The sequence below is a fragment of the Aegilops tauschii genome, chromosome 7 (genome assembly GCF_002575655.3).
Source record: "Aegilops tauschii subsp. strangulata cultivar AL8/78 chromosome 7, Aet v6.0, whole genome shotgun sequence".
NCBI classification, from domain to species: Eukaryota; Viridiplantae; Streptophyta; class Magnoliopsida; order Poales; family Poaceae; genus Aegilops; species Aegilops tauschii.
Genome location: NC_053041.3, coordinates 382497798 through 382512995, shown reverse-complemented (window position 1 = coordinate 382512995; position 15198 = coordinate 382497798). Strand labels below are relative to the sequence as shown.

The 15198-nt window shown below is 45.4% G+C and overlaps 1 protein-coding gene across 1 annotated transcript; it reads left to right on the top strand.

Annotated features, from left to right (window-relative positions):
* Positions 1–7010: 7010 nt before the first annotated feature.
* LOC109732843 (DNA topoisomerase 1 beta) lies at positions 7011–14276 on the top strand. The gene is made up of 16 exons (XM_020292044.3): positions 7011–7328; positions 7758–9138; positions 9269–9463; positions 9660–9740; positions 10033–10092; positions 10181–10275; positions 10368–10524; positions 10605–10730; positions 12200–12280; positions 12365–12455; positions 12539–12672; positions 13023–13091; positions 13172–13261; positions 13355–13458; positions 13543–13711; positions 13888–14276. The coding sequence occupies exons 2-16, from the start codon at positions 7810–7812 to the stop codon at positions 13954–13956; spliced, it is 2850 nt and encodes a 949-aa protein (XP_020147633.1). The 5' UTR covers positions 7011–7328; positions 7758–7809; the 3' UTR covers positions 13957–14276.
* Positions 14277–15198: the final 922 nt, after the last annotated feature.

The window sequence follows — 15198 nt, the reverse complement described above, 5'->3', positions numbered from 1 at the left end:
TCCTACGCAAAATTTCGGCAGCACCTCCCTGCTGTTCTCCTGATACACGTCTCTGCAATAAACAGAGAGGATGTGTACCCGGAGAACAACAGGGGAGGCACTGACGAAACTTATGCGTCAGATCCGGAGCAAAGCATATGGGAAAACGAACCCAATCTAAACATACTCGGGTTGTCCATGGATATCGTTGGACAATTCGAAAGAATCAAGGTTATAAATATGCAAATGCATGCATATTTATAACTATGACGCTTTCGAACGGGAGACACATATTGGTTACGCATACTGATGATTCAAGACACATATATAGCTAGCTATCAAGTTTCATCGGCACGAACACCGGAACAGAGCAAATAATTAACGGGGGAGGAGGACATGTCATTTGTGCTCACCCACGAACGAAGGGGCAGAGCTCGTCAAACGCACGGCGAGGTCGTCGACCACCAAACCTCGCAGCGATGAAACAACTGCACATTTAAATCTACCCGATCAACACAATTATATATGATGTTCTCATAACAAAATCGACAAATATATGACCTAATTAATAATTCACAAATATATGACCCTGTCAGGGTGTCGGGGTCGGGGTCGGGGTGTGGGTCGGGGTGTGGTGTCAGGGTGTCGGTGGTCGGGGTAAGGGTGGCTGTGGTGTCAGGGTGTTGGGGTCGGGGTGTCGTGCCGGGGTGTCGTGTCGGGGTGTCGTGTCGGGGTCGGGGCGTCGTGTCGTGTCGGGGTGTCGTGTCGTGTCGTGTCGGGGTGTCGTGCCGGGGTGTCGTGTCGGGGTGTCGCGTCGGGGTGGGGGTGTCGGTCGTCGGGGTCGGGGTGTCGGTGGTCGGGGTGTCAGGTGTCGGGGTGTCGGTGGTCGGGGTCGGGGTGTCGGTGGTCTTCTTCTCCTCCTCCTCCTCCTCCTCCTCCTCTTCTTCTTCTTCTTCTTCTTCTTCTTCTTCTCCTTTTTCCTCTTCTTAAAACCTAGCACTAAGTAACCTAAAACAAAACAGGAAAAAACTACACCTAAACCTAGCTATTCTTCTTCTCCTGCTCTTCTTCTAATTATTCTTAGTTTTTTTCATTACTAAACATAAACCTAAAACTAAACTAAACCTAAGACCAAACTAAAAGTAATCTAAACTAAACTAAATATAAAACCAAACTAAAAGTAATCTAAACTAAACTAAAAGTAATCTAAACTAAAAACAGAAAAAACAGAAGAAAAAAAAGTAGAAGAGGGGTGCGACCGGGGCTCACCTGCGGCAGGGGTGGGAGGCCTGTGGCAGGCTGGCAGGGCCCAGGGGCGCCGGGCGGTGGGGTTGCTCGCCGACGGAGGGGCGCTGGCCGGGCGATGGTGGCGACGGGGCCACAACTCTGGGGCGGCGCCGGGCGGCGGGGGCGGCGCCGGGGGGGGTGGGGGCGGAGGGGTGGGGGGGCGACGGGGCGGAGGGGGCGACGGGGCGGCGCCGGGCGGCGGGTGGCGGGGCGACGGGGCGGCGGCGGGGGGCGGGGGCGGCGGGGTGGGATGTGGTGGCGGGGCGCGTCGGGGAGGAGAGAGGGAGAGAAGAGAGAGTAACGGGCGGGGGGGGTAGGGGCCGTTAGTTACTCTCCTCTTTGCCGTCCGCCAATCTTTGTCGTCCGCCTTTATGCCTCTTTGCCGTCTGCTAGCAAACGGCAAAGAGGTGGGGCGTTAAGTTTTTTCTAAACGGGCGGGGGGTGGGGGCCACCTCTCTCTTTGCCGTCTGCCAGCGGACGGCAAAGATTCTTTGCCGTCTGCTAGCAGACGGCAAAGACCTGGCAGATGGCAAAGACCTGTTTTGTCGTCTACCATTTCTTTGCCGTCTGCTTTTGCGTAGCTGATGGCAAAGAGCTTCTTTGCCGTCAGCTAGCAGACGGCAAAGAGCTGGCAGATGGCAAATTAGCTGATTCCAGTAGTGATGGAGGCTACCAGAAGCATAGTCTTCGATAGGACTCGCTTCCCCCCTTCATTCTGGCATTCTGCAGTTTAGTCCATAGATACTACCCCTTTCATTGATATCGATGCATATGTAGTGTAGATCTGATGTAAGTCTTGCGAGTACTTTGGATGAGTACTCGTGGTTGCTTTGCTACCTCTTTTCCCCCTATACCCGGTTGCTGCGATCAGATGGCGGATCCCAGGAGCCAGACGCCATCCCCGACGACTACTACTACCCCGACGGTGCCTACTACTACATGGAGAGTGCCGACGACCAGGGGTAGTTAGGAGGCACCCAGGCAGGAGGCCTTGCCTTTTCGATCATTGCTGCTTTTGTGCTAGCCTTCTTAAGGCAAACTTGTTTACTTATGTCTGTACTCAGATATTTGTATTCGAGCTTATGTATTCGAGCCCTCGAGGCCCCTGGCTCGTAATATAAAGCTTGTATGACTTTAACTTGTGTCTATAGTTGTGTTGTGATATCTTCCCGTGAGTCACTAATCTTGATCGTACACATTTATGTGTATGATTAGTGTACGATTGAATCGGGGGCGTCATTCCTAAATGGAGAGCTCGATGAGGAAATTTACATGTAGCAACCTGATGGTTTTGTAGAGACCGGGCAAGATAACATGGTGTGTAGATTAAAGAAATCACTCTATGGCCTCAAGCAAGCACCGAAGGAGTGGCATGAACAAATTGACAAAACTCTCACTTCGGCAGGCTTTGTGGTGAATGAAGGAGAAAAATGTGTGTACTATAAATATGGTGGGGGGTAAGAGTGTAATCTTATGCTTATACGTTGATGACATATTAATTTTGGGGACTGATATGGATGTTATAAATGATGTTATATTGTTCTTGTCTCGAAACTTTGATATGAAAGATTTGGGAGAGGCAGATGTTATTTTAAACATAAACTCCAAATGAATGAGAATGAGATTACATTAAGTCAATCTCATTATGTGGAGAAAATCTTGAGTTGGTTTGGTTTTGAGGACTCTAAGTCATCTCCAACTCCTTATGAGCCAAGTCTAAAGCTTCAAAAGAACAGAGGACAAGGGGTCGAGTAGCTAAAATACTCTCAAATCATTGGTTCTCTCATGTACCTTGTTGGTGCAACTAGACCTAACATTTCATTTGCTGTTAGCAAATTGAGGTGGTTTAATTCAAATCCTGGGAATGATCACTGGACTGCACTAGAACGAGTAATGAGGTATTTGAGAGGAACCACAACGCATGGACTACACTATATAGGGTACCCAGATGTGCTAGAGGCATATATTGATGCTAATTGGGTCTCAGATGCATATGAGATCAAAGCCACTAGTGGATATATTTTACTTTTGGTGGCGTTGCAAGCTCTTAGAGGTCTAGCAAGTAGACTATCTTAACAAGGTCCTCTATGGAGGCTGAACTTGTAGCACTTTACTCAACCTATGTAGAGGCAGAGTGGTTGCGTGAACTCTTGAGTGATTTGTCAATGGTTGAAAAACCAATTCCGGCCATCCTTCTGAACTGTGATGACCAAACCATGATCACTAAGGTTAAAAGTTTGAAGGATAACCTGAAGTCGTCAAGAAATGTGAAACGGTGTATCAAATCCGTCAGTAATTTGAGATGTAAAGGAGTGATCTTCATTGATTATATTAACACTGCCAAAAGCCTGGCGGACCCCTTTACAAAGCGGCTATCACGTGCAGTGATAGATGGAGCATCAAGGGAAAATGGGCTTGAGACCCACCTGACTTGCACAAATACAGAAACCCAGCCTATGTGATCGGAGATCCCGTGAATTAGGAAAAGGGAAAAACAAGTTGTCGGAGAAAACTGGAGAGAGTACATATGTATCTTCCATTTCCCGCTGAGATGAGTACTCTTAGTACTGCATGGGAGGTTGGCATTTGTCTTATTATGTTCTAAGGTTGAAACACTTCGGCAAGATACCGTCCTACAGGGTATTCTTGCAAGAACATACCTATGTGAGCTTAGTTGTGATGTCGCACTATATGAGATTTGGGTGATCTTTAATGAGCTCATTACAGGACAAGGGGGCACGACTGTAACGCTCCAAACCTTAGGCGTGGATCAAGGCGGCCTAATATCAGTGATGCCTTCAGGTGAATCTCTTCTACAAAAGACTGGCAATTCAATGCATTGTCCATTGCCTAGTTGTAAGATGAGTTGATCATGGAGTGCTAGGTATAGTTCAGCCGAAGATGGGTCTATACTTTAAAACTGGTTTATAAATTTCAGATTTGAAGAGATGTCAAGAGGGTGGACAACCATGTGAGAGTTTAGTCCCACATTGCTAAAGGAGCAAGAGTTTGACCTGCATATAAGGGGGCCTTTCGTGGTTCACGTAATTAGGATGACTAGAAAAATCTATGCTAAGTGTACACCACACGCTGGCTCGCATTTCACATTTATTCGCGTTTAATTACACATGACTTGTGACTTTGGGCTTTGGCCAGGCGAGTGTGATTGTGGCGTAATAAAATGCATATTTTTTTATTTTCATTGCGCAACTTTTACTCTTATCCACTCGCGTCTGTCTCATGCACGAACCGAAGATAAACTCGCACGATTACGTGCAGTTAGAGGTTTGTTCATGATGGAGATATCCCGGGGGCGGATCCTAGGATATAGGTAGAACGTGTTGCGTGGGGGTTATTCATCTGTCTGTAAGAGGGAGACGTCCTTCTCCCTAAATTGTTATCTTCTGAGTCGCCGCTGTCGACCTTCATTGATCCTCTCCATGCCGTGCAGCGGGGCGAGGAAAGCAGTAGTCTCCGGACTTTTCCCGACATCGTCGACCTGCACGGGTAGCCATGTGATAAAGTTTCTACGCAGTGCATCCGCACGACTGCTTCATCTTCCTCGACTACGTCAACCACATGCTTCATCAACTCTCCATCAACATTGCCCGTCTGCACTGCGACCTTGTCATCATCAACCCCGCTGTAAGAAAGCATCTTATGATCGGTCATGTTTTATGTGATCTAGTTGAGGGATTCCTATCCATGTTTGTTTTTCATATTCCTTGTTCGATTTCATCTATGTTATCTCACATGTAAATCTGTTAGATCCATCTTTGTCATCGATATCACATAATTTCGTAATTATATTAATTGTATGCTATGTTTCTATCATAAGTGTGGCATGCTTTTCCTCGGCCTGATCTAGTGTCACGGGTGGGGAAAAATAGTGGATCCTAAATCGTCGGGCTCGACGAGGTGTTAAACCCTCGATCTGCCCCGACTGTCTGGCCCAAGCCGTCGTAGGGGAGTCCGGGTACGGAAATCGAGCCTTTGCCGACCTAATCGTCGGCCATAGACGTCATCGAACAACTTCAACTATTCAGAGGGACTTGTATCCGTGTGGACCACTAAAGATGGAGTCAAATCCAGCAGATCTCGGGTAGGAGGCCCCGACCTGGCAGCATTGGCACGATGGTAACAGGGACACAAGATTTACCCAGATTTGGGCTCTCTCGAAGAGATAATATCATACGTCTTACTTCGATCATATTGATCTGGAGGAAGTACAAGTTAGAGGTTGATCTAACACAAGATCGTGTGTGTATGAGAGTTGTCCTCTGTGGTTCTAATCCCTCGGCTTATATAGATACCAATAGGCGCCCGAGAGTGACATAGGGGTTACATCTAGGGGTAATCGTGTCGAAGATGACCTTTATGTCATCGGGTACGCGCCATGTCTTCGGGAGATCATCGCCTTGGCACTACTGGGCCCTGCGAACGTGGCCCACTGGTTGATCATCTGGGGGTCCTCGGCCCAACCCATATGGTTGGGAGCCGATGTGTCAAGCACCCCTTATCCAGAACACTATCAGGAAGCACCATGATATGATACCATATCATATTAAATGATGGACTAACATGTGTCATGCATGGCCACAAATAAGTTCTATATGATATAAAATTATGATGAAGGTAATATCATACACTAGTATCATAAATACTAATGGTTGGGGCCGTCATTGCGGCCTGCTTGAGAGGAAGGTGTGCGTGTATTTCTTCGTCTTAGAAAAAAACCTCACATTCATCTCGAAATAAAAAAACTTTCCCACATCAGTCAACCAGCTTAAGAGCACATCTCGAAAAGAAAAAAGAACTTACTTCCATCTAAAAAATGCTTTTCTCAAAAAGAAAAATATTCACTTTCATCTTTCAAAGAAAGGTAAGAAATCCAAAATTTACCTTTTCACCGCAGTCAACCAGCATGTGTCGTTGGCTGCTCGCTCCTTCTTCCGGTCTTAATGAGTTTAATGATACTTTTCATCGTGACCCGTCCTTGCTGTGGTCTACAGATCTGAATGTAATTTTTTATTATTTTTAATGTTTGTTGTATTGTTATGATTGAAGGTAAATAAATGAGAAGCCCGAAAAAGTACTGTTGCCGACTTGTTGAGTAGGAGTGCATGGCAAGAAATGAAAGTAGCACACACATTGAATGAGCGTTAAACATTCAACCATCAATCCAAGGTTTTCCGCTTTCATACCCGGAAACGTGATGACGGGTTCAAGCTGGTCACAATGGGCAGGAATTTAGAAGTAACATCACACACTCCAATACAAGTTTGCTTATGTGTCACATATTTAATGAAAAAAGAGGTGCTTGTGGTAACTAGCTAAGTTACCGGAACATCACACTTTAAGAAACAACGAGTCTATATCCTAATAAATACATCACTGCATGACATTACATATATGTTCCTACCCTTATGTTCCTTACTAGCTTATGTTCCTGCCCATTGTGACCTGGGTGGCTTTCCACCCCGCTCGCCGCCGTCTATCCACACAAGGCGACGCGAAGGCACCCGCTGACACAACGACCCCACCGGCCGGGCCCTTCTTCCGTTCTTCGGGCTTCCGGACAGTTCCGGTGCACGCAACGGAGAGCGGGCGAGGCGTGAGCCAGGCTGCATCGCACGCATCGCCAGCTCTCTGTCTGCACACGGGCCCCTGTCTCTCTCCAGTGGGCCCCAACTATTATCCTGACGCCGCTCTCTCCTCCCCGCCGTATGTGTCACTGCAGGCAGGCCCCACTGGTCTAGTGTATCCTCCCGGTGCCCCCTCTCTCTCTCCTCCCCACCCATCTCTCTGGCGTGAGAGGGAGAGAGAAATAAACCGAGACCAGAGAAGACGAGAGACGAGAGAAGGCGGGTGAGAGATAGAAATACGAGCGAGCAGCGGGAGAGGACATAGATAAGCCGCGCCAGCCCTAACCCTAAACTCCGTCCCGTCCCCCCACCGCCGCCGCTGCCGCCTTGACGGAGGGCGGGCCGCGTCGAGATCCGTCCGGCTACTCTGTCTCCTCGCTCCGCGCCCGCCGGCCGACGCGCCGGACACGCGACGAGGTGCGTCTCGCTCTCTCCCTCCCTCCCTGCACCTTCTCCGTCTCTCGCGCGCGCTGGGCATGGGGTCCGCGCGCCGTGCTGGAGACCCGACGGGGCCGCGCCCAGCGGATCGGGGGCGTCGACGTGTTCGCGCCATATGAGAGCGGCTGGTTTCTGTTTCTCGGCGCGGGGCTGTCGATCTGGGACGGGGCGCGTGCGTGGCAACGCGGTGGCCCGGGTCGGTGTCTTGTTGCGTCGTGTCTGATGATGTTAGTAGTATATATATTGAACAGCTATCTCTAGGCCGCTAGTATCTGTGCTGACCTTGACAGACAGGGGATCATGGCAACCCAAAATTTGGAGCTCTCAGATGCCGTGATTTGCACATAGTTCATTCTTCCACCCGTTCGTCACCTGCAGTTTTCTTACAAGGGTGAACTGTGCTTGCAGGTGGGGTTGAATTGGTCTATTCCATCGGGCATCCTGCCACTGCGAGGAAGCAATGTCTGTCGTCAATCATCCATTCTATGACAATGACAACGACGATGACGATACCCCGCTATCCTTCAAGAGGTCGTCAACCAGCAGGCCGCCCCCCTCAAAGCAGGAAGGCTCATCAGCAAATATCACTTATGTTAGGAGCCCTAAAGGTGTGGCCTCGAATCAGCAGAGGAATGGGATTAATGGCGCTTCCAGGTCGCCGCTGCCACCGAAGCCACAGTCGACCAGCTCAAACCCTCGGCCTTCAGGGTCTGTTCAGCCAAACAGTTCTGTAGAACGTAGTCAAAAGAGTAACACAGTGGATAAGAGTAAAATGAGAAGACCTCATGTCCAAGGTGACAAGTCAGATGATTCAGATGATGACAAGCCACTTGCATTTAGGAAAAAGCCTGACATGAAATTAAAGAAAGTCGACACAGGGGGTGAGAATGCTTATGGTTCAGAAGATGATCATAAGCCACTTGGTATGAATATCAACTCAGCAAAAGTGGCTTCTAATAATAGCACAAATAAGACCGTTTTGTTGAAGACTGCACCACTTAAGACTCTGCAACCTGATGATGATTCAGATGATGATCATAAGCCACTTGTTCAGAGGTTCAACCCAGCAAAAGGGGCTTCTAATAATAGCACAAGTAAGCCCGTTTTATTTAAGGCTGCACCTAAGATTGTGCAATCTGATGATGATTCAGAGGATGAGAAACCACTTGCCAGCAGGTTACCCACTAATGCTGCTCCAAAAAGTAGAGCTAGCACCTCTGATTCAGAGGATGAGAAGCCACTGTCTGCCCGATTTTCAAGAGGTACTGCAGGTACATCTGCGAGTATCTCAAATTCCAAGGACAAGCTCCCGTCTAACAACAAGGGGCCAAGCATTAATTCGAGCGCTCCCCGGAATTCAGTTAAAAGGCCAAGTGACAATAACAATAATCAAACAAGTTCAGCTCTTAAGAAGGCCAAATCTTCTGATGCTTCTGCCTCAGGAAGTGTCAAAAGAGAATCCAAGGTTGATGACAATAACAGTGTACCCGTCGAAAGAAAACTGACACCGGGGGAGTCTTCAAAAAGCAAGCCACCTGTAAAGAATATTGTAAAGAAGAGTCCTTTATCCGTTAAGAAGGACAATAAGAAATTCAAAACAAAAACAAAGAAAACAATGAAAAGTTCCCAGTTCTCAAAATCACTGAGGGTGCCTCCAGGATCTGGCGGTGGAAAGAAATGGTCTACTTTGGAGCACAATGGTGTTATTTTCCCCCCTCCATACAATCCCCATGGTGTCAAAATGCTTTACAATGGGCAACCTGTTGAGCTGACTCCAGAAGAGGAGGAGGTGATCTCTAAAGCATTTGCTATTTGTTATTTTGTTTTGCAACTTTGGATTCATAGCAATGAAATGAAGTAGTGGCCAGGGTGCTTTGAATCCGAATAATTTGTTCCTTTGCTAATCCTTTGTGTTGCAGGTTGCAACCATGTTTGCTGTGATGAAAGACACGGAGTACGCAGCAAAGAAAACATTTATCGACAACTTTTTTGGTGACTGGAAAAAAATTCTTGGTAAAAACCATATCATCAAAAAATTTGAGCTTTGTGACTTCACCCCTATTTATGAATGGCACCTCAGAGAGAAGGAGAAGAAGAAACAGATGACATCGGAGGTAGATTTTACTGACTTGTTAGCAAAGCTCTGCATGTTGGAATTATTCCGTGGAATGAAATTGTTGTTCATACTGTTGTAGTCTTGCTAAGTTGGTGGATTATGACTAGATATTGTGTCCAAATCTTAGTAGGTTGTAGAATGCATGTTATTCTGCCTCCTTTGGCTGAAGTGATTAATCTTGCTTTTTCTTACAGGAGAGGAAAGCATTGCGGGAAGAGAAATTGAAACAAGAGGAGAAGTATATGTGGGCTGTTGTTGATGGTGTTAGAGAGAAGGTTCTGTTTCTGTGCTGTGATTTTCTTACTCACTTGTTGCCTTCTTGAATCATATATAATTCCTTTGTTAATTTATTATCATACATTTGTGCTAGATACACGTTCTCAGTCAGCAATTTATAGGCTGACCAGTTAATCAATCAAGATCTTTACATTGGATGCAAAGAATGGCATGTTACTGTTATTATTAAATGATGATGATTTCCTTATCTTGCACTGCTCTTCCTGTTCCTGATTTCTTGTACATGCGTAACATTTGTGTCTTCTGGACTAAACTGTTTGTTCAATTCAGGTTGGCAATTTCAGAGTGGAACCACCAGGCTTGTTCAGGGGACGAGGAGAGCATCCTAAGGTGCACATAGGAAAATGTTTAATCGCATACATTTTACCCTCTTTAAGTGAGGGCCTTCAGTTTAAGGCTTTTTATTACATCGTTTCAGATGGGAAAACTTAAGAGACGTATTCGTCCAAGTGATATTACAATAAACATTGGAAAAGGCACTCCAGTCCCAGAGTGTCCAATAGAGGGAGAAAGGTAGCATAATTTTTTTCCTCTGTTAGTAAATTATGTATTTGTGAAGGAGCTGGTAGCATGTATAAACTCTTGATTGCTTATGTGTTATGCAGCTGGAAAGAAGTCAAACATGACAATACTGTTACATGGTTGGCCTTTTGGAATGACCCGATTAGCCAAAAAGATTTCAAGTATGTTTTCTTGGCAGCAAGCAGCTCACTAAAGGGACAGAGTGACAAGGAGAAATATGAGAAGTCCCGAAAATTGAAGGTGAGGAGGTTCAGTTTGTGTGTCATGTTAATTTTAAGTCGACAAGTACAGATAACCATCTTTCTGCATGGCCATGGCAGGATCACATACACAACATTCGTGTAAATTACACAAAGGATTTCAATAGCAAAGATGTCTCCAAGAAGCAAATTGCAGTGGCAACATACCTCATAGATAAACTAGCCCTTAGGGCTGGTAATGAGAAGGTACTGTCTTACTGGACCTAATTGCTTGCAGTTATGTACTGGCACTCAATTTTATTTGGGATGGTTCGCATGTTATTTCTGTTGGCAATGCAGTATGCACAACTATGCTTGTTGCCAAAGAACACATTCAAACAGCATGCACAAAAAATATATTTTCTGTTAATGCACAACTATGCTTCAAGGTTTTTGAGTCGCCGACTAATCGCCAAGTCGTTGGAGCGAGGTTGGCTTGCGCAGGCGACTTGGCTTGAGGAGCGAGTTGCGCGGCTGGTAGGCTAGTCGACGATTAGTCGACGACTAGTCGGGCGACTAGGACCTTAGAGCAGGGCGGCTTGCTTCAGCAAGGCCAAGGGAGGGAAGACTGGGAAGGTGAGGAGGCCAGAGTTCGAGGGAGGGGAGGAGGAGACGAAGCTGGAGAGTGCGCCGCCTGTACGAGGAGAAGCACGGAAGAGACGAAGGAGAAAGGCACATGGGAGAGCAGATGCACGGTCCAGATTAGAGCATATGGACGGTTGGGATTTTATTTGGAAGCTAGGGTTACATAATGGGCCTATTGGGTCAGCTCTCTAGCACGAAACAGAGGAGGAGCAAGACGCGTGCTCTCATCCCACATCAGAATCGCCGCCTCCATTGCTCCTACGAGCTGCTGCTGCCTTCTCCGAGCTGAAGTATCCTCCAAGCAGCTGCCTTCCCCCTCCTCCGCCTGCAACAGCACCTCTTCCCCCTCCTCCTCCTCTTCCCCCTCCTCCTCCTCCTCTTCCCCCTCCTCCTCCTCCTCTTCCCCCTCCTCCTCCTCTTAACACCTGGGGCGACTTGGGGCGATTAATCACGACGAGTCGCAGACTAATCGCAGCGAGCCACTAGTCGGAGGCATGGCGACTCGACTTGGCTAGGCGACTCAAAAACCCTATGCTTGCTTTTATGTGGTACTCCCTCCATTCACAAATACTCCCTCCGTTCCTAAATATTTGTCTTTTTAGAGATTTCAAATGGACTACCACATACGGATGTATATAGACATATTTAGAGTGTAGATTCACTCATTTTGCTCCGTATGTAGTCACTTGTTGAAATCTTTAGAAAGACAAATATTTAGGAACGGAGGGAGTATAAGATGCTCTAACTTTTTTCTGAATGGACGTATATTGACACATTTTAGTGTGTTTGTTCACTTATTTACTCCATATTGAAATATCCAAAACATCTTGTATTTGTGAACGGAGGGAATATATCTCATCAGCATCATTAACATCAGTATAATAAATTACTCTTTTCCCGTCAAACTATAAAGGATTAATTTCTTTTTTTGCTTTTTTGCGGCAAGACTAGAAAGGATTAGTTGCCGCCAAGTATTTACATGATAAGCTAATCTTCTACCAAAAAATTCTTTCTTTCAGCATTATTTTTCATTTGTATTTAACTTCGAGCTTCATTCACATATATTTCATGCTACTTGATTTCCTTTTCAGGATGATGATGAGGCTGATACTGTTGGTTGTTGTACGCTGAAGGTTGATAATGTTACCTGCGTGCCTCCAAATAAGCTTCAGGTCTTGATATTCATCATTTTTGTATGATGGTTACTGCTGTGATCAAGTAATTTTGGTGTTAATCTGATGTTTGGTGACTTACAGTTTGACTTCCTTGGTAAAGATTCTATAAGATATTTCAACACTGTAGAGGTTGAATTACCTGTATACAATGCGATTGAGGAATTCCGTACTGGTACCTCCCATGCTTTCCCTCCATCTGTCCCTCTCTTGCTGCGCTGGAAAATTTGTTCACATGTGTTCCTCTTGTCTTTGTAGGCAAAAAGGATGGAGATGCTGTCTTTGACCAGCTTGATACAACGAAACTAAATCATCACCTGAAGGACTTGATGCCTGGCCTTACTGCGAAAGTGTTCCGTACATATAATGCTTCGATTACCTTGGATGCTATCGTAAGTTCAAATCAGAACTCACCATTTCTTACCAGGAGACTGTTCTCTACTATTTATTGAGTTGTTTAGGCTCGCACAGACCCGGGGCTCAGTGAAGTGATTATTTGTCCTTTGCCGCTATTAAGACAATCAGGAGCATTTTTTGTGATGTTTTGTTATTGAACTTTAATATCATAGCTGCACTAAATATTGTCTATCAATGTAACAGTCACCATTGTATCTTCAGTTGCTGCATTTACCTGATTTTTTCTTCTTATTCCCAAAAGAACGTGTAGCATTACCATGTTTCATGTGATTATGTTATGTATTTTGTTGGTCCAAATAAAAATGTACATGTGCTGATATTGCAGTTGCACGAAGAAACAGAAGATGGAACCCTTCTTGAAAAGATTGCTGTCTATCAACGAGCAAACAAAGAGGTAGAGTCTGTTACTCTTAAGAAGAAAAATCATGTATTATCATCTTTTTCAACTCTCAATGGTGCCTTTTGTTTACCCAGGTTGCTATAATTTGTAACCATCAGCGTGCTGTGTCAAAGTCACACGATACCCAGATGACTAAGCTGAATGAAAAGATTGATGAATTAAAGGTTGGTCGTGGTTGCACATGATTAGGTCGGAACTTAAATTATTACTACTTTGTCCTGTAAGCACTTTTGTTATCATTTGCGTCTTTTCTCCAGGCCCAGATAAATGAGCTGAACAAAGATTTGGGCAAAGTGAAGAGAGGAAAGCCTCTAGGCAACGGTGCAGATGGGAAGCCAAAGAGAGCTTTGGCACCTGAAGCGTAATATCTTAATCACAGATATACCATATTTTTGTGCATTTGAACAAAGAGTGGAGCAAACAGTCTCAACAAATCTACTTGCAGGATTGAGAAGAAGATCTCTCAGATAGAAACCAAGGTAGAGAAAATGGAGATGGATAAGAAGACGAAAGAGGATTTGAAGACGGTAGCATTAGGGACATCAAAGATCAACTACCTTGACCCTAGAATTACGGTAGCATGGTGCAAAACCCATGAAGTCCCTATTGAGAAGGTATCATAGTTACTTGTTTCTTTTCTAGGTTCTACAAGTTCATTGCATAGCTGCTTCTTTGTTAGCTTCAGTGATCATATCACGTGTCTACACCAAATTGTAGCATATTTCGTAGTTGGTGCTCCACTCTGCTGCTTTACTATGCTAATATCTCATTTCTTATATTTTGCTGACAGATTTTCAGCAAGACAATTCTTGCAAAGTTTGGATGGGCAATGGACGTCGAGCCGGATTTCAGATTCTAAGAGTATTGGCATCCGGGTGAGCCAATGGCCCCTTGGTAAATTCGATTCAGCTTCCAGGCCTTCTCCCGGACCCCTAACTGCAACTAGTAGTAAAGGAAGAGCTCGGTGTTTGTTTTTGAAGTCTCCCTGCTCCTGGAAGATGGAAGCACCCGGCATTTTCTTTGTAGGCTTTTTTTTCTCTACCCATCCTCTCTTCTGTACTTGCTATGGCCCAATTGCCTAAAGTCGTGTTTGCATTTGGGCCGATGAATTTTAGCTTGTTGAGAACTGATGGACATTCATTTTATACCGCATCAATCACAAATATAGATGACCTGTCAGAGTGATGGTTGTGGATTTGTTTGAGCGAGGAAGCAAACTGTGTTGTTTTATGTAGTTGAGAACTGGTTGTGTGATGCTGAGGTGTAAGTTTCGATCGAAAAGTGTTTGTTCGTGGTAACTGTGCACCGTGGGGGTATGAATTTGGGGGTATATGCTCCATGGGTGTGCGTGGCTGCGTGTGCGGTTTCGCGGACACCGAGATCTGGTTCTGGCTGGCAGGTCGATTTGCCTCTTTCGTTTCGTCCTACTCTGCTTCAAAATATAGTGTGTACTCGTGCTTTTAACTTTGATCATAAATTTAACCAATGAGACCGATTGTGATGGTAGTAAAAGTTATATAGTGAATTCATATTCAAAAGATATAATTTTTGCTCCCGCCGCGGTTGGTTTCATTGGTTAAATTTATGGTCAAAGTTGAACCTCGGGAAGCGCCGGGCGCACTATATTTTGAAATAAAGGAAGTACTATAATAGAGTCGTGTGATTTTTTCCGGAATTTTGGGAAACGGGTTGTACAAGGGAGTCTAATGCTGCGGTGCCACCGGAGTGAAATTGGAGCTGGTACTGTTCATATTTTCTTGGATCCACAGTAGGAGTGGTGACTGGATATGGAACATAAGAGAATCTATATATGGGCAAAAAGATTTCACTTGTTTGGATTTATTTGGTCGGTGATGTGTCATCTTCGGTTGTGTGTTTACAGATTTGATACTTTTGATATATGCTTCTCTTAATTAGTGATCGTTGTTCCGGTGCGCTGACCTTGTGGCCTTATTACGATGACTTCCTCGCTCTTTACTTCAATAAAGTTTGCTCTGCTTCAGAAATGATGACGGCGGGCCTTCACCAAAGTCTGTCGATATGGACCTGGTTGTTAATTTTTGTTATTTCCATTGTCTCACTGCCATGACAGATGATAATT